The sequence below is a fragment of the Lynx canadensis genome, chromosome D1 (genome assembly GCF_007474595.2).
Source record: "Lynx canadensis isolate LIC74 chromosome D1, mLynCan4.pri.v2, whole genome shotgun sequence".
Taxonomy (NCBI): Eukaryota; Metazoa; Chordata; class Mammalia; order Carnivora; family Felidae; genus Lynx; species Lynx canadensis.
In genome coordinates, this window is record NC_044312.2 from 61322916 (window position 1) to 61345467 (window position 22552).

The 22552-nt window shown below is 37.3% G+C and overlaps 2 protein-coding genes across 2 annotated transcripts; both read right to left on the reverse strand.

The window, feature by feature from the left end:
• Nucleotides 1-7036: 7036 nt before the first annotated feature.
• On the reverse strand, nucleotides 7037-7981 carry LOC115524977 (olfactory receptor 52D1-like). The gene has a single exon (XM_030331804.1). The coding sequence runs from the start codon at nucleotides 7979-7981 to the stop codon at nucleotides 7037-7039; it is 945 nt and encodes a 314-aa protein (XP_030187664.1).
• A 7297-nt stretch (nucleotides 7982-15278) lies between these two features.
• LOC115526514 (olfactory receptor 52D1-like) lies at nucleotides 15279-16223 on the reverse strand. The gene has a single exon (XM_030333900.1). The coding sequence runs from the start codon at nucleotides 16221-16223 to the stop codon at nucleotides 15279-15281; it is 945 nt and encodes a 314-aa protein (XP_030189760.1).
• Nucleotides 16224-22552: the final 6329 nt, after the last annotated feature.

A 22552-nucleotide genomic window follows, 5' to 3' on the forward strand; every position in this document is an offset into this window, starting at 1 on the left:
GTACAATGTGTTGATTCAAAACACATATAGTGCAAAATGATACCACCACAGTGTTAGCTAACACCAGCATCATGTCACATAATAACCATTTCTTTTCTGTTGTAAGAACATTTAAGATGTTATCTCTCAACAACTTTCAAGTATATAATACAGTATTGCTAGCTATAATCCCTATAATATGCATTAGACCCCCAGAACTTATCTTATAACTGGAAATTTGTACTCTTTGACCAACATCTCCCCTTCCTCCATCCCCAGCCCCTGGTAACCACCATTCTACTCTGTTTCTATGAGTTTGGCCTTTATAGATTCCACATGTAAGTGATATCATACAGTATTTGTATTTTTCTGATTTATTTCACTTAACATAATGCCCTCAAGGTCCAGCCATGTTGTGACAAACAATAGGATGTCCTTCTTTCTCATAGCTGAATGATCTTCCAGTGTGTGTGTGTGTGTGTGTGTGTGTGTGTGTGTTTGTCCATTCATCCACTGATTGACACTTAGATTGTCTCTGTATCATGGCTATTGTTAATATTGCTGTAATAAACATGGGAGTAGAAATATCTCTTTGATATTCTATTTTCATTTCCCTTGGGCATATACCCTGAAGTATGATTACTGAATTATATGGTAGTTCTATTTTTAGTTTTTTGAGGAACCTCCATACTGTCTTCCACAGTGACTATACCAATTTACATTCCCACCAACAGTCCCTGTTTTCATTTTAAAAATAACAAAAATGGTGTCATATTTTGGAAAAAAAAAATGTTTCTTCTCTCTTGTTGATTTCAAACTGCTTGAGTCAAACTTTATGTGCCCCAGATGTTTAAAGATTAATACAGTATTGTTCTTGATTGATGACATTAGTCAGATCAAGGAGCTTTAAATGCTAGCTGTATTTGGTACAAGGGAAAACACAGCTAAATGATAATGGCATGCAGGAAGGTAAGCTGGTATAACCCAAAGATCAAAGGCTTTGAAGTACTACATATCTGAGATACATTCAGAGTTTATTGGAGGTGACCTTGGACATGGTTGTTTTAAGTTTATGCTTTAATGTCCCAATTTGATGAAAAAAATAATATAAATTTTGCAATTGTGATAAGATAGTTAAATGGCAAAATTTAATCTTGCACTTAATCTGTACTAAAAAAGTATAGGGGCACCCAGGTGGCTCAGTTGGTTGAGTGTCTCACTCTTGATTTTGGCTCAGGTCATGATCCCAGGGTCATGGGATCAAGCCCCACATCAGGCTCCACACTGAGTGGAGAAAGATTCTCTCTTTTCCTTTGCCCCTCTCCCTGGCTCACACTCTCCCTGTCTCTCTCTAAAATACATTTTTTAAAAAAGTAAAAATATTATTTCTTACCTATGGGGTGGAAAACCTTGAAAGTCATCTACAAACTAAACATTTGTTGTGACTAATTGAATTGAAAGTGACTAATGTTATTAAGGAACTTTGAATTTTTATCTTTATTAAAGTACAATTTGAAGTCTCTGGTAACTGTCACTTCAATTGCAAGCATATGCTAGACAAAATATATTTCTTTTGTGGCCACCAGATCTTATATATTTCAGGAGTGGATGATAAAAAGAAGGTAAATTTGAGCTCACTATTGCTAAGAACTCGAGGGAAACACAATGCCATAGTGTGAATTATGTAAATTATGCCACATAATGCCATTGGGTGTGCGCGTGGAGGAAGCTCTCTATCAGAGGAGATTTTCAAATAGCAATTGAGCAGTCCTTTCTATGGATCGACATTCTTCATGCGGCAGATGGAATTAGAAGAAAATCACAGCAGCTATAAGTACCACTGGTTGGATTGAGTCAGAGCTGTAAGGAATGATAATTATTTTCAGTGGGTAGGCATATGAACTAAAAACTGGTTGTTGGTGTATTTAATCAGTGAGAATATTTGAGTATTTCTTTTTCCCATATGACTTTACATTCCATAACTGTACCCAATCCAATTTTTTTTTTCTAGGATAGAAACTAGAGTTGTTTGAGAGTCTTTTCTCAATAGAGCAGGAATCAGAAGGGAAGCTAATTTTTTGAGTCATGGGAAGAAAATTGCTATTGTATAGAATTAGGCATGTTGTCTTGGAAAGGAATAGATGTGTGCTGGTGTGCCCTGGCTGTCATGAATCCCTATATATCTCTGTATCCAAAACACCTTGGCTGCCTTGGAATCTCTAGAGAATAAAACTAATTCACAAAATCGAGAGTAGACTGATTATATGTATGAGACCTAATATGGGAAGCACTGGAAAATCATCATTGGTGAGCAATGATAGAAATGTTTAGGAACATAATATGGAACCATTGAGAAGAGGTAGAAACTGAAAAATCATTTATGATGGAAGTGAAAGAAAAGTTGAGTGTGGCAAATTCTATCTTCCAAGAATGGCTAATAACCGTATCTTCCACATCACACACTTTTCTGTTATGTGCTCTTGCCACTCCTCAGTCAAGAATGGACTCTTCCCCATACCCTGATATATTTAAGGCCCTTCATCTGCCATGAATACAACAGAAAACAATCTGTGCCAGGTCTTGGTAGAGACCTTAACTAATACCACAACCTTTTCTGTTTTCATGCCACCATGTAAGAACCCACCTAATTCTAATCCGATGGAACAGGAGTCAGTGTGGAGGTAGACTGCAATGCCTAACATACGAATGAAGAAGGCTTGAGTACCCAGTCTTAGATTCCTGTTCTAAACATTATCTGCAACTGCTTGAGAGACTCCCAAGTGAGAACTACACAGATGAGTCCAGACAATCAACAGTACCTTGAGAGAAAAAAAAATCATAAAATACCATTTAAAGCCACTAAGTTTTGCAGTGTTATATTGCACATCACCAGTTAAAATATAAAGGGATGCCTGGGTGGCTCAGTCAGTTGAGTGTCTGACTTCGGCTCAGGTCATGATCTTGTGGTTCATGAGTTCGAGCCCCACATCAGGCTTGCTGCTGTCAGCGTGGAGCCCACTTCAGATTCTCTGTTCCCTTCTCTCTGCCCCTTCCTCCCCTCAAAAATAAATAAACAATAACACACACACACACACACATATATACATACATACATATGAAAAATGATGTTAACAACTAGATTCTGCAATAACAGAAACCCCTAGAATACGAAGCACTGGCTTTGAGTGGACGGACAGAATCTTGAAGGGTACCAATAAGACTGTTAATGAAGGCATTAAATAGAATGACAAAATTGTCATTGTGTACCAGAGAATAAAGGTATCTGTGGATGGTGGAACTTTTTTTAAGGTAGAAAATAAAAAAGGAAGGAAACTTCCAGATAATGTTGACAATGCCACTTGTAATAAAATATGTATAGAGAAAAATGAGTTAAAGAAGTAAGTGTTTAACTTTCAAACACTACTCATAACAGCCACAGAAGCCTCAAGTATTTCTGAGTTTGAACACAAAATTGTTTCTCATTCACTTTTTCTCTAGACATTATATACTCTTAAAGCATGAGCTAGCTTCTGGATAAAAGTATGCACTTTCAAGATCCTTTACTAGTCAGAAGAACTGCCTGGTTAGATTGAAAAGTACAGGCATCTCAAAATAAAAAGAACCACTAGAGTCCCCAAACTATAGGCTTAGGAAGATAAAATGAAAATGTGGTCCACTTCTTTAGAAAATGAGTGATGATACAGAGTATGGGGTCTAGGTCTCAGAAGGTAAAGCCAAGAACGACAAAGAAACAGAATTATCCTCATGGAGCAGGGTAAGAACTTAATCAAGAAGCTGAGAATGTGTGCCTTAGATTTTAGCATGCTAGGGACCAGCGACTCCCATGCTCCATCTTTCTTCCTCTTTTGGAATGGGAATGTTTTTACAGTTTTCTTATTGCTGTACTAACATTCTATGTTGGCAGTGTAAGAGGCAGAAGACTTATCTCTTCAGTTAATAGATACTCATAGAAAAAGGAAATTGTACTCAAAGAACTGTATCTAAGGAACCAAACCTTTGAAGCCTCACCTACATCTGGATATGATTTAGATGATGAAATTCTGGACAGACATCCTAATAGGATGAGGCCTGGAATTTTAGAGGAGATGTTAAGTATATGCTGCCTATGAAAGGGATGTGAACTGTTGTAGACAGAGAAGAAACTATGCCAGACAGGACCTGTCAAAGATGGCTATAACAGTATTTTCTAAACTCAATGTTTTTCTGCAATCTAATCATCCATAGTGAGTCTACTTTCCAACCCCTTGATTTGGTCAAATCCTTTGACTGCTTTGAGCAATAAGATACTACAAAAGTGATGCTAAGTCTTGGGTATAGACCATATCTGGTCCAGCAATTTCTGGTCTTTACCTCATGAAGCCCTGAAACACCAGGTAAGAAACCCAGGCTAATATTATGGAGAGAGAGCCTAGGGGGAGGAGCACTATGGCACCAGGCTTGTCCATGAAGAAGCCACATTGGATGTTCATTCTCACCGACTCTTCACAAGATTCTAGCCCCACGCAACCCTTTTTTGCCATGCAACCATGAGAGAAAATGAAATGAGAGTATTGAGCCCAAACAATCCCAAACTCTTAATTTGGGAGTTGTTTATAGCCTAGCTAAATTAATTATAACAATTGAGAAGGGGAATTATATTTGAGGGAACATCAATGGTACACTGAAGGTGAAAGAGCATGCCCTAAATAATATTCAGAAATGGAGTCGAAGAAGTTTCACTATAATATTATATATTTAATTTTAGTGTAGAAAAAGATCATGTAAAGAGGCAATTGTCATATGAAGTAATCATGTGTTACAATTAAGGAAGGATTGAGTGACACTGGAGACCACTGAAAATGAACCCAATAGAGAGTAGAGAAAAAGAAGAGAGGGGAGGTCAAGGAAGGCTTACATAGAGAGTATTGCATAAAATGAGTCCCAGATAATGATAAACAGCATGTGGTAGGGGCATTCGGAGAGGAGTCGTTAATTTATCTGAGCAAAGTTAGGTCTCTGAAAACTTGTTCAGGCAAACTGCAAGGAGTTTAATCGTGGTTTTGCATATTTATGGACGTAATTAATATGTACGTCAGATACACGTGTACATATATGTGCTTGTGTTGTGAATGCTTGCGTTTCTCAGGTATGGTGTATGAACGTGTATAAATATGAATATGATAGCATGTTTCAGAGAGAGACTGAGAGAAAGAGATGTTTATAGACAAATAAGATGATCGTAAGCATGTATATGAAACAAAAAGCATGTATATTTGTATACATTTGTGCGACATAAATGTCATCTGTGTAATTTTGTTCCAGTTAGACCTAGGGATATCTAAATTGTGAACATTAGAGATAGGAAGATGGGTATGATTTACATGTATAGGTTATCCCGTGTTTTATGAGTTGACGTTCAATACTGTTTCTGAAAAACTAAGACAAGGAGGATTACAATCTGCTTACGTGCAGTGCAAAATTCAGTTTCTGGGCATGGCCCTTAAAGAAATGTCAGTGTAAGGGTAATGGGAAGGCATGCAGACCAGCATCTGAAGTATAGGTCAGATCAAGGAAACCTAGTGTCTGGCAATACAGAAAATGACTGATTGATGTCATCTGAAGGCAGGCATTAAGGCAAACAAATTGAAGTGTGAGATGGGAAGAATTTTGAATAAGAAAGACCAAGTGAAAATGCCTCCAAAATAGCATTAAGAATGAGCTAAAGTAGCAAGGAATGTGTTGTTTCTTTTCAAATAAAGCAGTCAGCTTTAGCTGGATTGATGCCTAATTATGATTTAGTGAAAAGAAAGCACCTGGCAAGGCAGATGGGCATCAAGTCAAGCAATAACTTGAGTGCTGGGGAGTTTAGAGTTTGTCTTGAGGAATAGGCTGCTGGAGATTTAAGTGGACAAAATGAGATATTTGCTTGGGAAAGACGTGTTGCAGTGCTAATAACAACTTTGGATAGGCGAAAGATTTGGTATAGGAAAGTTAGGAGAATCTGCAGTACACTGATGAAAGTACGAGGTAGAGAAGTAGAGAGTGGAAATGTGCAGGCATGTCTTGGTCACTGGTTGGATGAAGGAAAAGAAATAAAAACAACTAAGTAATTTCAAGCTTTTTTATTTAATTTAACTGAAGTCAAAAGAAAAAAATGGGGAATGCAGAGGGACAATCAAGCTAGGAAGGAGACTAAGAGTTTAGTTTGGGAAGATTTAAGTTGAGGGTATATATGAAGAGTTGTACACAAGGCTATTATAATGTGTTTTTTTTTTTTTCTGGAACACAGACATAATTCACGATTTAAGATACAAATTCGGGTGTCTTGAATATGTGAAAGTATATGAGGTCAGGTAGGTGGAAGGGAGAAAACGAAGCTAGTGAAAAAATAACTTTGTTAAAGGCCTTCCCCGCCCCTCCCCAGCTTTGTAAAATACTTACCTACCAAGTCCAACCCACTGCGTATTTGTTCCATATTTAGACACCAATAGTAACTCTCTAAAGATGACTCTTCTGCATTAAAACCATTCAGACCAAAAAGGAGCTCATTACTCAGACATGATCATAGATATTTATACATGTTTATTCCAATTAGGATTGTTTTTTATGATATATAATTTTATGTTTGTATAATATCTGAAAACATACGTGTGGAAGAAAAATCATGGAATCAACAAAAAATTTGGATAATTATTTTTGCCCATAGATCATGAGAATGTATGACTAAATTCATTTTTTACATCATTTGAAAAAAATGAGCTTACAATTTATGTTCTCTGATGGGATTAAATAATAGAATTAACAACAAAATATCTCCTACTTTATAACTTACATAAACATTTGGGGAAGGTTCTGGTCATGAGAGTTTCATAAAAACTACATTCTGACGGAGAGAACATGCCCCCCATTACGTGCCCACACTCACCGAATCCTTCTCTTGCCTTTGCTATTCCTTTGCCCAGGAAGACTGAAATCAGGCAGCCATTATCTCTACCTTCAACCTAACAAGATTTCCAGCTCCATATCACAGGTATCCTGTCCACCTCAGATATCATCCTCAGTTTCTATGACAGCGGAGGATCCGTAGTACCCGCTCGCGCATTTGTTTAGTCCGGGCTCCATAAATCAAGGGGTTGGCCATGGGAGGCACTAGGAAGTAGAGGTTGTCAATGATAATCTGGATATAGGGAGCTATATGGTAGCCTAAAATCTGGGCCAGGACAGAGAAGACAACAGGAGAATAAAAGAGAGCTATGACACAAAGATGGGAGCCACATGTACTGAGAGCTTTGCCCCCTGCCTCCCAAGAGGGGATCCGAAAGACAGCATGAAGGATCAGCCCATAGGACAGAATGATAAAAAGCAAATCAAATCCCACAGATGTTACAATAACCATGAGGCCATAGACAATGTGGTTGGAGATGTCCCCACAGGCTATCTGTACCACAGCCATGTAAGCACAGTAGGAGTAAGAGATGATGTGGGTTTGGAAGCTTTCCAGTCTTTTTGCCAGGATGGGTGCTGGAGTCAGCACTGCCACCGCCCTTGTCAGGACAGCCAGTGCCATCTTCACAAGCATGTTGTTAGCAAGGATGGTTGTATATCTCAGAGGGTACCAGATAGCCACAAATCTGTCAAAAGCCATGGCTAGGAGGATCCCAGACTCCATGACATAAAATGAAGGGATGAAAAACATCTGTGCGAGGCAGGCATTAAAGCTGATGTCTTTGGCATTCATCCAGAAGATCCCTAGCATGCGGGGCACAGTGACACCGACCAGGGACAGGTCAACAACAGACAGCATGGCCAGGAGGAGAAACACGGGCTCATGAAGACTCTTCTCCACCCAGATGATGCATAAGATGGCGGCATTCCCAATCATTGTAATGACAAATACCAAGAAAAAAGGCACAGAGAACCAGCCATGGGAAGATTCCAAGCCAGGAATTCCAGCCAGGACAAATGTCAAGGGTTGAGGAATGGAGTTGTTGCAAGAGGACATCCCTAATCTGAACTCCTAACAGTCTGATTCCTAGGGAGAAAGAAACAAGGGACATTTTGAAATCACAGCATCATTTGCACCTAAAATGCTGGGTATTCCAGTAGCTTATGGTGATAATCATAATTATACTGCATAAACTAATGATCAAAAGCTTCAGTTACTTAAGGTGTGGAGGGATATAATCCTAGGCTACTCTCACTGAAGAAGGGAGAAGCAGTCTCAGGTATAAATTTAAAATTTTGAAGAGCCCCCAATAAGAGTGGCATATCTGCTAACATACCACTGTAATGTTTATACATCATAAATTGAGATCTAAGTATTTCATGTGTCAACTGCATTTGCCAAAAAGCACACGATAGCCACAGGATAGTCAGACCTCCTCGAAGGTAACTTGGGATAGTTAAAATAGCAAAGCCTTTGAGAAAACACATGTCTGGGATACAATCTTAGTCCTGCCACTTCAGTGACTTGATCAAGCTGTTTAAGACAAAGCCTCATTTCCTCATCTCAAAATTGGGATGAGGCTTACCTTTCAAAGCTTGAAGTGAGGATTAAATCCATGATTAAATTTCAATATTGTATAAAACATGCAATGATCCTGGTATAATTTTCCAAATGTATTGATATTCTATACATGCAAATTTTCTTCTTTTTCTATAAGTACAAATTTTAAGTGAGATATGGAAAAAGTAATGTTCTTTTGGTTGTTTCTTGGAAAGAACTGTAACGAGGATAATGAATACTCTTTAATTGACACCATAAAAAGGAATATTTGATGGCCCTAAATAACTTTATCCTCAAATACTAAAGAGCAAAAAAATACTAAAGAGCAAAAAAAAAAAAAAAAAATAGTGTCACCAGAAATAGATATCTGGCCAAATAAAGGATGTTAAAAAAATTTTTAAAGGTGCATTTTAGTCCAATAGGGGGAATGATCCTATCACAAATTCAAATAGAAAAGACAGTCCTGTGACACCAGAAGCTCACTATCAATTGGAGTTTTCAGGTAGAAATTGAATTATGAACCATGAGGAATAATGTAGATAAAATTTCTCCATGTGATGGGGACATTAGGACATTACAGAGTTTTAACAACATGGTAAAGTTCTGTCTGAGCAATCACGAACAGTTGCCAGGAACAACTATATCAACATTAATCATAAGTAAAGACACCACCAATTTAGACATAAAAATTAGAAATATACTTATTTTCTAAAGAGTGTCACTGGGTATCCTAAAGATTGTAGATTCCAACCATGGCCTTACAAGGGCTGGTGATGGTAGTATGTGGATTAAAAGAGAATCTCTTTTTCCCTCCATGACCTTGCATCCCAGGATTTTCTACTCTTTTCCCTCCTTTTCCTCTCTTTTCCTAGAGTAAGTAGTACCTGTAGATGGTTGTGAGTCTAGTCACAGTGGGACTGGGAGCAGCAAAGCATTCATTTACTGAAGGTATGGGGAAGATCTGCTGATGACCAGAATAAAAGGCAGATTTATGCTGTTTGTTCTGGTCCTTGGGGATCCCTACTGGCCTCTCTGTTGGCAAAGTGCCTTATTTAGCCTGGATATTCTGGAAAACAAAGCCTAGAGCCAATCACTAAGGATACCATGTACGAATAAGAGCAGATATTAAGGAGCACTGTAAATCTAACTGTTGATAAGGTTTAGAAACCCTAGAGAGAAAGAGTAAGGGCTGGAGAATCATTTAGGATGGAAATTAAAGCACACTGGAGTAACAGAAGGCAGATGTGTGTGAAGCTATAAGCATTTTAAAATTGCTACAGCTTGCTTCCAAACCAATAGTTGAAATCATTTTCATTTCCAGTGACTTTGGGACCTCTATAAGCAAAACTTAAACTAAAATTAGGAGTCTTGATTTCCTAGATGCAATTAAAATCCACAAAAAGTTGGGAAAAAAAGGGGGATTAAGAGCACACTTATCTTGATGAGCCCTGAGAAGTGTACAGAATTTTTTTTAAGTTTATTTATTAATTTTTGAGAGAGACAGAGAGAGAGAGCCCAAGCAGGGGAGGGGTAGGGACAGAGGAGGGCAGAGGATCCAAAGTGGGTTCTTTGCTTATAGCAGAGAGCCTGATTTGGGGCTCAAACCCACTAATTATGAGATCATGACCTGAGTTGAAGTCGGACGCTTAACAGACTGAGCCACCCAGGCGCTCCCAGAATTTCTGAATCATTATACTGTACACCAGAAACTAATATAACTATATGTTAGTTATGCTTCAAAAAATGTATCCACTGAAATACATCTTAAGTGACTAAATAAGGCCCTTGTTAGGTAAGTAAGATATATAAAAGAAACATAAAGGAGCGAGATTAAAGTAGGAACAAGAGAGGAGCTCTATAAAAAAATTTTTAAAAAAGCACAATACTGGGTTTAGGAGAGACTGAGTTTCAGAAAGACCTTTGGCAGAAGTCAGAAGCTCAATCTGAGAGTAAATGGTAAAGAGAGGGAAAATCTGTTAACTGGTTTCCTGGTGGTCAAATATAAAGATCCTAATGATAGTGACTGGATCTTGTTTGTTCACTGTTATTTCCCCAGTGCCTGGTGAATTGCAGGTCTTCCAATGTTTACATATGAATAAATGCACACACTCTTCCCCTGCCCCCACAGGTCTCCACTCTAGACTCTAGGCCTATAATAACACCTGAAGGGTAACCAACAGTCCTGCAACCTGTGAGCAAAGTCTTCATTAAGCCATTTTCTCCTAGCCTAAAGTATACTCAGGGTACTCAAATAAATTTAATTCTTTCTATCATGATTGCTACCAACTTGGATCAAATTATTATCATATTGTCCTCAAAAACTTTTATAATGTTCTAAGAGGCTTTTTGCATTCCTTTCTTCCATTCTTTGTCGCAAAACATTTTCCTCACTGTAGTCACAATGGTCTTTTTATTTTCCCTGTATGTTTCCTTATTTTTGAGAGGGGGAGAGAAAGAGAGAGAGTGTGCATGTGCAAGAGAGAGAAGGGGACAGAGGATCTGAAATGGGCTCTGTGCTGACAGCAGAAATCCCCATGTGGGGTGGAACTCACAAACCATGAGATCATTACCTGAGTCGAAGTTGGATGCTTAATGGACTAAGCTATCCACGTGCCCCACAATGATCTTTTAAAAACACAAACATGATGTCACTCCTGTGCATAAAATGTTCACAGTCTTCCTCTCATTTTTAGGATAAAACTGAGAATCCTCAGCCCCAGGCATCCACTCTTCACTTCACTCTCTGTCCTTCAGCCCACAAAATGGACTCTCTCCAAGTTTTCAAACATATGGTGCCACTTCCTATCTAAAGATCCACCCACACATGTTCACATATCCTGTTCTCTTTCCCTGTAACATCACCAGTCCCATTTCATGATCTTTCTTTTCTCAGCTGCTTAACTCCCACTTGGCATTCAAATTTTTTTTCTTTTTAATTTTCTTTTTAATGTTTATTTTTGAGAGAGAGAGCGAAAGAGAGTGAGTGAGAGAGAGTGCAAGCAGGGGCAGAGCAGAGAGAGGGAGACACAGAATCCAAAGCAGGCTCCAGGCTCTGAGCTGTCAGCACTGTATGACTGATGCGGGGTCTGATGCGGGGCTCGAACCCACAGACTGGGAGATCATGACCTGAGCCAAAGTCGGAAGCCCAACCAACTGAGCCACCTAGGCGCCCCTCAAATATCATTTTTAAGGAAGCTTTCCTTGACTCCCTTAGACTAGAGCAAAACCCCATGTTATGTGCACTTACAGAAATCTTTGTTTCTACTTGACAGCCCTTAGTATCCAGTGTAATTATGCATTTGAGCATCATTTAATTATTTCACATTACATTTCCCCAGGATGTAAAGTCCCTGAGACATGCACTTGTGTTTTGCTCACCTCTTCTCAGGACCTAGCACAATCTGGCCCATTTTAGCCACTCCATCATTTTTTGATGCATGAATATATGAATAAGTTGTATATCTTCCTTCCTTTAACTAGAATTCAATTCAGAATCTTTGAAGATTTAGATTTAGTTTTGTGTTTGTTATTGTTGGCCATTTCTTATTTGCCATCCATTGGTTATAATCTGTGAGTACTAACTCCTTAGTTTTTATTTCCAAACCTAACATGTAAGCAATGCTGATACTTGTCAGGGGATATATTATAATTAAATTCCATGGTTCATGGTACTCCAAATAACAAAAATATAGCAAGAAGATCCAGACTTGATAATTTGTCTTCAGGAAACATCCAACATAATGGCAATAGTCTCAGAGTTTATGTTTCCTTAAGATGTCTTTTCTCTTTAGACTGGGAGAGATCTGTCTCTACTGTCACTGTCATTACTCTCCATTATCTTACAAAAAAAGATCATTGAAAGATATCCTTATGGCTTTAGTCCAGGTCCCTTAATTACAACTATCACATGATCGGGAGTTCTAAAATACAGGAAATATGAATTCAAATATCTTATTGCTTTATTCATTCCTTCAGAATCATTCACTGAACACATAGGTTCACAGGACACTTGGAGGTGTTATAGATAAAAAGTAAATGGGATTTCAAAAAATACAAAAACATTAATTCAAAAGGATATACACACCCCTATGTTTATAGAAGCATTATTTACAATAGCCAAATGATGGAAGGAGCCCAAATATCCACCAACTGATGAATGGATAAAGAAGATGAGGTATATATACACAATGGAATATTACTCAGCCATAAAAAGGAATGAATCTTGCCATTTGCAATGACATGGATGGAGCTAGAGAATATGATGCCAAGTGAAATAAGTCAGTCATAAAAAGGCAAATACCATATGATTTCACTCATATGTGGAAATTTAAGAAACAACAAACAAGGGGAAAAAAAGGAGAGGAAAACCAAGAAACAAGACTCTTAACTATAGAGAACAAACTGATGGTTACCAGAGGGGAGATGGGTGGAAGGATGGGTTAAATAGGTGATGGGATTAAAGAGGACACATGTCATGATGATCACTAGGTAATCTACAGAATTACTGAATCACTATATTGTACACCTGAAACAGATATAACATTGTGTGCTAACTGTGCTGGAATTTAAAATAAAATTTAAAAAAATAAAAAAATAAAAGTAAATGGATTTTAAAGTGGGATTAATTACTGTCATTTTTGTTTAAATCCAGACTATACCACTTAGTCAATATGTGACTATGAGCAAATTATTTAATCTCTCTGAGTCTAAATTACTCATATGTAAAATCAAGACTAATAATCTAGTGATTATGGTGATAATTATATAATTTAAATTGCATGTATACGTATCAATGTATACATTTACCCACACACATATATACATATAAATGCACACCTATGTCTTGCAAATCTGACATATAATAAATACACAAAATTATACTTGTTATGATAATCCACGATGTTAACTATGTTAAGTGTCTTACATGCTTTCATTCATTTAATCCTTAAAATTCTACGGGGCAAGAAATCTTACAATCCTCATTTTATTAATTTTGACAACAAGGTCCAGAAAGTTTGGACAACTTGCCTGTGAGCACACAGATAGAAAGTGACGGAGATGAATAATGAACTCAGCACTCTGCTTCTAGAGCCAGCACACTTAACCCCAAACCATACCAAGAGTTTAATTGGCAAAAGGCATATTAAGAATTTAACTAAAATCTATCATGGCATTTTTTACAATAGAGGTGGGGGGAATTTTTAGTTAATTTGACTTGAGGAAAGAAACGTAATCTTTCTGATAAGGTGGGGGAGTTTAAACAAGAGCTGGATCTTGAAGGATAATTAAGTTCTTCCCAGGTGACAAAGAGAATAGGTAGGAGAGAAACATTCTAAGCAAAACATGAAGATATGGAGAGACGTATTGTTTGAATGAAGGCGGGGGACTTTATGAACGGGACCAGTTCAAATGATATATAAGAATGAGAAGAGAAGGAGCAGAAAAGAATTTCATTAAGTTTTGCTTTGCTATTCTGGTGCTTACATGGGTCTGACATATCAATTCTGTTTGTTTTCTAAATTTTTATGAGGATAACTATGATCTCAATGTAAAGGATGTATTAGACATAGTAATTAAAAGCTAATGCTTTGAACATATCAGTGGCAACTGTTGAAATATCCCAAATTGAAAATTATAAAAGCTTGAACAACATTGCAACAGAGTCTAAGGAAAAGGAATACAGAGAAGCGGCCCAGATATTTACTTCTAAGAAGCTCCTATACTAAACAGAAGAAAGAAGGTACAAATAATACTTTACAAATAGAAAACCACAAAAGAGAACATCAATTCAAGGAAATTCAGCATGTGTTTATTGAGTGACTCTGGAGTAATTTCCAGTTTGTACAAGCCAAGAAGTGAAGGAATCATATTTTTTAAAGAGAAAATATTCAGACTTTTACCAGTAAAATACTTATATCTTTTTTAATAATTTTATTTTTAATTATCACCAGGAGCATAATCACTAAAAATGTATTAATTGAGTTATTTATAATAATAGATACCTCCTTTAGCAAGCACATGTAATATCTGTATCTAGTTCAGTGGGCTTGGGCCTAAGCTCTGGGCAAATTCCCAAGTAGATACCATCAAGCATAAAGTTGTTTCTGGTTTCAGGATAATTTGTGATGAAGGTAAAGAGAATATCTTTAAGAGACCCAGTCTTAGTTTACATAACAAAACAATAAGAGGCACAAGTTATGCTTTGTGGAGACAGAATATTCTATGAGCAATATGTTTAAAAATTCTGTGGGCTTGATTATTGCACTATTGAACTTTTCCACATTACTGCTAGACAACTTGTCTTGTGTGTGTCCATTCTTGTGACTAAAATACACAATTACTATGTCCTGTATTAAAAAGACATCAATCCTATTATATTGCCTCTTCTGTAGAATATTGATAGCGATCATTAAATTTTCAATTGCAAATACTTTACATGGAATTTTTGAGGTTCTCATGGGCTTCTTCACTTTTTTTTAAATCACGCCTACTTGAAAATAAACTACCACCCCCAGTTACAACACAGATCAGTAGCAGCAAGGAGCAGAAGGGGACTGCTTTCCAATTAAAAAAGCTTTAAGGAAGCTCCTTAAAATCCATGTGTGCACAAAATGTCTCATGCCCTCTAGTTTCACTACAATTGTGGAATTTCTATTATGTGTGGTCACTCTTCTCTGTGAAAATGTCTGATTTCAGTGGGAGAAAATTCCATGTCATTTATAAAAATGGGATCAATTATTTCCCTACTTCCCTTCTGATTATGATACCATCTCTGCAAACAATTCCAGGATAATCAAGTGACTTTTACCTTTAGAGAACTAAGGACATGGTCTCGAATTTTTTTGGTTCTAATACCATAAACAATGGGGTTAAGGAAAGGTGGTACCAGAAGGTACATATTGGCAATAAAGATATGAATTTGGGGGGCCACATTGTGGCCAAAGCGGTGAGTGAGGAAGGTAAAGACAGCTGTGGAGTAGAAAACAAGGATGACACAGACATGAGAGCCACAGGTTCCTAGAGCTTTAAAACTTGCTTCCTGTGATGGAAGGCGAAAGACTGCACGGAGGATTAGGGCATAAGAGACAGCAATGAAAAAGCCATCGCAGGAACCAATGACAGAGGCTACACTGAGGCTGTAACGTTTGGTAGCTCCTGTGTCCACACATGCCAGCTTCACCACGGCCATGAACTCACAGTAGGTGTGGGTAATGACTCGTGTTCTGCAGTAGGGCAGCTGCCTGAGCAGGATGGGATGTGGGGAAAAGAAGGCCACTCCCCGAAGTACCACAGAAGCTCCCATTTTGGCAATGCGAGCATGGGTGAGAATCGTGGTATGGTGCAGCGGATGACAAATGGCCACGTAACGGTCAAAGGCCATGGCCAGGAAAAAACCTGATTCCATAGCAGTAAAGCTATGGATGAAGAACATTTGAGCCAGGCAAGCATCAAAGGCAATGTCACGTGCTCCAAGCCAGAAGAGACAGAGCATGCGAGGCAGTGTAGATGTGGAGAGGACCAGGTCAGTGACGGAGAGCATGCACAGAAAGAGGAACATAGGCTCGTGGAGACTCCGCTCTGCCCTCACCACGGCCAGGATGCTCACATTCCCCACCACAGCCACCATGTACATGGAGCAGAAGGGAATCCCAATCCAGACATGCAGGTGCTCTAGTCCTGGGATGCCCATCAGCAAGAAGGTGTCTGGAGATGTTTGAGATTTATTGGCTGGTCCCATAGTACTGCTGATCTCTGTCTTTTGTGGAAGCAATCCTCCTTTTTAGGGCAAAAGTTTTCTGGCAAGATCATCACAATCAAATCTGGCAACAAATGGAAAACAAAACTGGAAGACCCCAAAATATCACATTAGAAAACATTCAGGTTATAATTTAGAGTGAAAAAAACTTAGTAACACTAGGCAAAACTATGCAACCCAACACAAAGCCCTTATTCTCAATCAAGTCATGAATTTCACAAATTTGTTCAAAACAAAGCAGAAAAACCCAACTATGTAACATCCATGTACAATAAAACTCAATGCCACTCCTTGAATTCACAATTCGATTCAGTCATAAGGCCAGATTAGCTTTTGCTAAAATATCTGGTGTTATAGGCAAAATGCATCTTACAATTTATCTAGTCCAGCAGCCTTCTCAATGTCATCCTGAAATGTAATTTTCTAGCCGATGTCTCACTTTCTCAAGTATAGTTATTCATTTCTCAGACTGTCCTGTTTTTTCTAGTGCTGTCACAGAACCAAGCCCCAGGAGCTGCAAGGCATTACTGGCCTTTCTGATGGAGTACTACAGACTCACCTGTCTTCTGCATAGTCTTCACAAAGTCATTTAATACTCATGCTTCCACTAAGTTCTCTTCTGTTCTGTACATTCTGTGTCCAGTTCTGAACTTTTATTACTTGTATTCGAATATACTAGTCACTACAGAGATACATGCACTTGTTATCTCTTTTGATTTCTACACTATTAGTGTGATTTCAGTTCAAATTATTTCTTATACGAAGTAAGGAAGAAAAGTAATACTTAGTTGATCCTAACATGAAAAAAGACATTGTCCTGGAATCCTTCTATTTGTTCGTTTTAGCTAGAAAACCAATGCAAACCAAATATTTTTCTGCCAATTTTACCAGTTAGGAAACAGAAGCCCAGAGTGCTACAGATAATGCAATGGCAGCACAGGAAGTCTGGCGAGAGACCAGAACTCTTAACACAAAACTCTGCATGACTGCCAAATCCATGATATTTTCATTATGCTATACTCAATATTTCGTGGCACAGTGGCCGGTCTTAGTCAACTATAACCTATTAATATTTTTCACAATCTTCAAGTCAGATTTCTCAAGATGATTTCATTTAATTTTTTTTTAAAGGTGATTTAGTGTGAGAGAGAAAGAGCAAGCAGGGGAGGGGCAGAGAGAGAGGGAGAGAGAATCACAAGCAGGTTCCGTGTTGTTAGTGCACAGCCTGATGCAGGGCTTGAATTCACAAACCGTGAGATCATGACCTGAGCCAAAATCAAGTCAGTCACTTAATCAACTGAGCCACCCAGGTGCCGCACCAAGGAAGACTCTCAAAGAGATTTTAAACAAATGATTAAAAAATTAGCCCTTTCATTTAAACTTTATAATCTGTAACATTTTAAAATAATCATTATCATGTGTTTCTTTTGTTATTATTAAGCATTTATCCACATACATACATCTACATAAAAACAAGTGAAATATAATTTTGATGTAAGTAGATTCCAATAACAGGATTCTTTTTATGATCCTGGAATATTGTATTGATCCCTCTAACATGGTGTGTATACTGTTCATTAGTTAGAAAGAGACCTATTAAATATAATAATAATGAGATTACAGACACTGAATCCTGTTTACTACATTATAATTTAAAATTTTTTAAATTTTTTACTGTTTATTTTTGAGAGAAAGAGACAGAGTGCAAGCAGGGGAGGGGCCAAGAGAGAGGGAGACACAGAATCCGAAACAGGCTCCAAACTCATGAGCTCTGACTAAACCACCCTGGCACCCCTACATTATAATTCATAAACACTGGTCAAATGCCTTATTAAACTGGAATATGACTTACATTACCCAGTATTTGGGGAAGAATGTAGAACACATCAGACTGATTATATATTTGATTAGAAATATTCTCAGTGTTATTGGGAATTTTTCTCAGTTTGGCCTGGGCCTTATAAAATGATCATTTATATAATACTTTCAATTATTACAATATTTGGCTCAGAAGAAATAAAGCTCAATAAACCTTGAAATTTGTCAAGTATCACTAGTGATGTTATCATTTTTTCCCTTCCATCTGATTATTTTCATTCTCATCATAGACTCTTCTTATGTCTTTTTATTAAATGCATTTATCTCCATAATAAGATTTAGGTTGTCTTACACATACTGACTATATCTTTTTCCCCAGTATTATCTTCTGGAAAGTGGGTGAAACAAAAACTTGCTGGGAGGATTAAGTTAATTAATACATTAACAAATTAGAACACTATCTTACAAAGAGCAAGAATTTAAGAAACTAATGATTCTAATGGAATTTGGTAATCATTCTATAGGTAATGAGCTCCAGTAAAGTTTCTAAGTATCCATAATAAGATCTGCATTTTAGATAACAAAATAAACCATTCTTTCCACCCTTTTCACCAGGTACTCTTTCTATACCCTCCATGGGGTAACACCAACCTTCTAAGTATTCCCCAGTATGTCATGCTTCTTTGTAAAATTGTGCTTTTGTTCACATACTTTTCTAATTGCAACTTTCCTCCCCCTCCCTTTTATTCATTTCCCTTTGCAAACTACTGCTCTTCTTACAGTGTCTAGCTCAAAAGTAATCTCCTCTCTGACTTTTTGCTGAATTACCTCGGACAGAAATTGGCAGATTATTTCTCTTTGCTCTTATTGCATCTTTACAAGTCTTTTACACTTCTTTTTGACAGATCTTATCAAGTTGTGGAATATTAGATTCATAAATATATTATTATCACTTTCATAGGATTAAATTCTCCTCAGTATAGAAATGATAGCATAGCTAGATATTACCATGACTCAGCCCTGAGACTGGCATTGGATGATGCCTATTAACACAGTAACACAAGCAGCTGCACAGCCTGTGTAACTCCACATCCCTATTCTCACTGACAAATCTATCGTGTTTCCCAACACTTTCACAAATGCAATGCCATGTCTGATATTTATCAAGATTTCCACAAGATACCTAGATATCAGAGGTTAAGATAAGAGAACTATCCCTGCCACCTCTGCCCATAGTGAAATAAAAGAGTTTCTGCCTTTGATCTTTATTACTGCTTTGCTCTTCCATGATTCTGAGACAGGACTCCAGGGACAGAGAGATAAAGCAACTAATTGAAAGAGGATTTCAATATAATTACTGCTTTATCTGAGGGCTTCAAGATCCTGATTACTCACATCTCCACTTTCAGAGAAACACAAAGCTATTCACATTTCTCTGTTGGCTCCCAACACATTTTAATTAACAAATTGAGGAGTACCTGGGTGGCTCACTCGGTTGAGCGTCCAACTTCAGCTCAGGTTGTGGTCTCATGGTTCATGAGTTTGAGCCCCACACTGGGCTCTCTGCGTCAGCACTGGGCCTGCTTCAGATCCTCTGTCTCTCTCTCTCTCTACCACTCCCTGCTCATGCTCTCAATCTCCCTCTCTCAAAAAATAAACATTAAAATAATTTTTTAATTAATAAATTCATTCAGAGAAGATCTAGATACCTGTACTCACATATGCCTAGAGACCCAAACAAGCAGATTTTTTGTACATCTGAAGTTTTCTTTTGTATTGTCATAAATTATGTTACACTACATCCAGAGATCCAAGCATGCAAAGACTCTTCAACTTTTTGAATACAACATAAAGCCTCCTTCAAAAGCACACCACTTTAATGCTCAAAAGTGCATTCAAATATTTATGGATATATTAATAATCTTATATTGTAAAGCACAAGCAAAGCACTTTGTTATACCTACTAAAACATACCCTGCATTTTTTCTTAGAATTATTAGTCTTCCTACACTTCAGCCTGGAAATCAACAGGTGGGTGTGGAGGCGGCACACAGAAATATCAACTGCCTTCTTTTAGAAAATCCATTTAGGAGAAATGTTTATGTCCCACAAAGGTTTACAATGAAGTGTTTCTATACTTTGTACTGTCTCTTATCTGTGCAGATTAACTAGTTTGAAGATGAACTACATCAAATATTATGATAGTTAATGTGACTAAGAGAATGTAGGAGTCTGGAGTGTGTTGAAAATAAAGGCTATAGGGAGAAAAGGTTGGCTATGGCTTGATCTTGCCCAATTGATCACCTCAATAAACAGACACAGTTTTTTCACCTTATTCCAAATATTTTTCCTCCCATAAGATTTGCAATGACTCATCACATCTAATGTTGAGCGGAAAGAAACGGTTCTTTGCTCACAGCTGTCTCAGACCTCAAAGTCTATCTGGTCAAGCAGCTTTAATGCTATATTAATTCTAATTTGGGGTATATATGACCTTGTGCTCCCTATACTTCAGAGCTAATTAACCTATATTTTTATCAGTTATGGAGAAAAAAGGTCCATTCTACCTTCTAAGTATATTACATGTCTATGATCTTTATTCTGAGCTTTACTAAGTGTATTTGAAGAGATAAATAAATTACCTTTTTGACGATCTCATAATTCTATAAATGCAGATGTTTGAATGTAGCCCTCTCCTCTCCTTCTCTGTCTTGTATCTCTATCTTAACTCACCCAAATCAAAAGCTGGGAGTCATCCAGAGAGTCAGTTTCTACAGGGAGTAGATGCTAAGAAGTGTGCTCAGTGAACATGAGCTATCATTACATCCACCTCTAAATTCCACTGGATTAAAGAGTGTAGATGGCAGGGAAATCAGTGGTCCTCTGGGACATAGGGCCTTTTCCCCAACTACAAGAACTAAATTACTTATAGGTATAACAGCCATTATTTACTATCCCTTAAGATAAGAAATAGAAACATCATTATTTCCCAAAGGTCTGCTGAGTGCTTTAACATGGAATATATTTGCAGAATTCATCAGGAAAAAATATTATAAAACCATAGAATCAAGGGAAAGGATTATGTTTATGCACTAAGAGATCATCATTTTCTAGACCCTAGGCTTAGTGCTTAAAATCCCTTCTCCCACTGAACTTCCAAAACTTCTGGAAATAGAATATGATCAGTAACTATATGAGGAAACAGAGAGACTGACAGATTAAATATTTTCTGTAAAAATTTACAGCTAATAAGGAGTAATATCAGGATCTGAATCCAGATATCTCTGGCTCCACGTTTCATTTACTTAACTACTCTATCACTAAGGTTTGAAAATGAAGTATGCTTGAATTAAGGTTTATATTCTTTCTTATGCAAAGCAGTAAGGGGCCTAGATTACAACTGATAACATCCAATAGAACTAGCAAATGCCTTTATAATCTGGTCCCTACTAGCCCTTTGGCATTACCTTCTGCTAAAGGGCTCATCTTTGAGTTTTCTTGAGTCTCAGCCAACCTAGACATCTTTAAAATGTCTACTTTAAGATTCTGTTTCATGTTTTTGCTTCTGCCTCTAACATTCTCTCCATTTCTCACATCATGCCTTCTCATTTCCTGCTAATTTTAAGGTTACAGATAGAGTAACATTGGACTTTTTTTTAATCAAGTTATGTTTGTTACATTTCTATTCCACCTGTATTCTTCTACTCTCTCATTTATCACATTAGTAAATATTTATTAAACCAATATTATGACAGTCTAGGGGTTTAGTAGGCAGAGATGCCAGTCATATAACTCTGGGGACACTGACCTCATACAGTGATGCCTCTGGACTTAGGGAAAGGAAATTATGTCTTGTTGTGTACCATCGATATATTAAAATGTTGTTGAATGAGTGAGTCAATCCATGAATGAATGAATGAATGGAAGGAGAAAATGAATAATTTAAAATGCCTTAGGAAAATTCTAGGTTAACACCCTTTCCGAAAAACAATTACAACATCATCATTGTGATTGTAATCATCACAATTAAAACATTCATCAAGTGCTTATGATATACCAGGAATTTTGCTAAATTCTTCATGAGTGTGATAATCTCTCTTTATAGGCATGTACACACTCACACACACAAACATACTCACAACCTTATAAAGAAGGTGCCATTATTTTCAGCATTTTATGCCTGATAATGTGTGCCCCATATCTGAATTATTGAACTTCGCAACTTCCTTGGAGATTGTAGTTGCTAATAACCTGTTTTTTCAATTTCTTGATCTCTTCTCCTCTAAAGGTCTTATTCTTTATCCTGTTGCACATAATACCCCACATTCCATAGTCTAGGTTTTATTACCAATAAACCTGAATCTTTCATAATCTCATATTCATAATCTCAAGCTCAAGTCATCCGTTCATCACTTGTAACCTTATAACTTCCCAGCTTGTTCCCTCCAGTACTGTATGTTCAACAATCCATTGATAATATTCATCTTCTTCAA

Coding starts and splice junctions, on each gene's coding strand:
- LOC115524977 (XM_030331804.1), bottom strand. CDS start 7,981: ATGTCCTCTTGCAACAACTCCATTCCTCAACCCTTGACATTTGTCCTG.
- LOC115526514 (XM_030333900.1), bottom strand. CDS start 16,223: ATGGGACCAGCCAATAAATCTCAAACATCTCCAGACACCTTCTTGCTG.